A 1016-nucleotide genomic window follows, 5' to 3' on the forward strand; every position below is an offset into this window, starting at 1 on the left:
TGCTACTAATATCTATAAATAGTGATATAATCATATAAACACGAGCGTCCAAACTTGCTCATAGTACATTGTTTTACACATATCTCAGTGCCCAACATGAACTCAGCGAAACCAATCGTTATCACATATTTCAGATCTGGATCGTTCACTTTCCGGATCTTAATATTCTGAGCCCAAATTCATATGCAATTGATGTTATGCATCGGCCCATCTAGTATTCTTTATACCGGCATAGGTGTCTCTCCTTCCTACACTACTTATATACCAGCCTTACCTGAGCATTTCTCTCAGCCTGTGTTGAAGGCACAGGGGGGTTCTCCGCCTTTTGTTCTGCATGTATATTCTCATCTGGCTTTACAGCACCTACATTCGAGTTGCCTTCACTTTCTTGTTTACTATCGCTCTCTATAGCCACGTCTGCTTGAGCATTGCCACCTTCGCCCTCAACGGCATTCTCTTGTTTGCCATCTGCAGCACTATCGTTACCCGCATCTATAGTTTCAGGTTTTTTAGTGATATCGTCCTCTTGTTCTTCTGAGGTCATCCCGGGTGTAGGAATACTTGGTGTGGTTTCCATAGCAACGTTACCGCTGCTAGAGTCAGCTCCAGTCGTTGTTGTCTTTTCCGTTTCTGTTCGATCATTCGATGCGACGTTTGCCCCAGCATCGCCCTGAACAGCAACAGTATCACTGTCCATAGTTGACGTTGACAGAGATACTAGCTATAAATAGGTCCTAGGAAGATGTCACTACAAACGGCTTGTCTCTAAGCTGAGCTGTACTACGACAGAACTCGTAATTATCCACTCCGGAGGCTACATCCGTATTTGTTTATTTACATTTATAAACACACATATTCATATAGCCTTCAAATATTCGTGACAATATACCTATAGAGGCGCACAGAACAAATAAGAACCCCAGCAAGTCCCAACCCCTCACAAATCCTAATCTCCCCCGATCAATCACCTAATCAGCCGATGTAAATAGAGGGGGCTATGGAATTTTCCTTATGTA

At 43.0% G+C, this 1016-nt stretch overlaps 1 protein-coding gene across 1 annotated transcript; it reads right to left on the reverse strand.

The window, feature by feature from the left end:
* Nucleotides 1–274: 274 nt before the first annotated feature.
* On the reverse strand, nt 275–697 carry SARC_17147 (hypothetical protein; the record flags this gene model as incomplete). The annotated part of the gene is made up of 1 exon (XM_014288755.1): nt 275–697. A coding segment is annotated over one exon (423 nt), but the record flags the coding sequence as incomplete, so codon positions are not given.
* Between the last annotated feature and the right edge of the window lie 319 nt (nt 698–1016).

Source organism: Sphaeroforma arctica (genome assembly GCF_001186125.1).
Source record: "Sphaeroforma arctica JP610 unplaced genomic scaffold supercont1.9864, whole genome shotgun sequence".
NCBI lineage: Eukaryota > Ichthyosporea > Ichthyophonida > Sphaeroforma > Sphaeroforma arctica.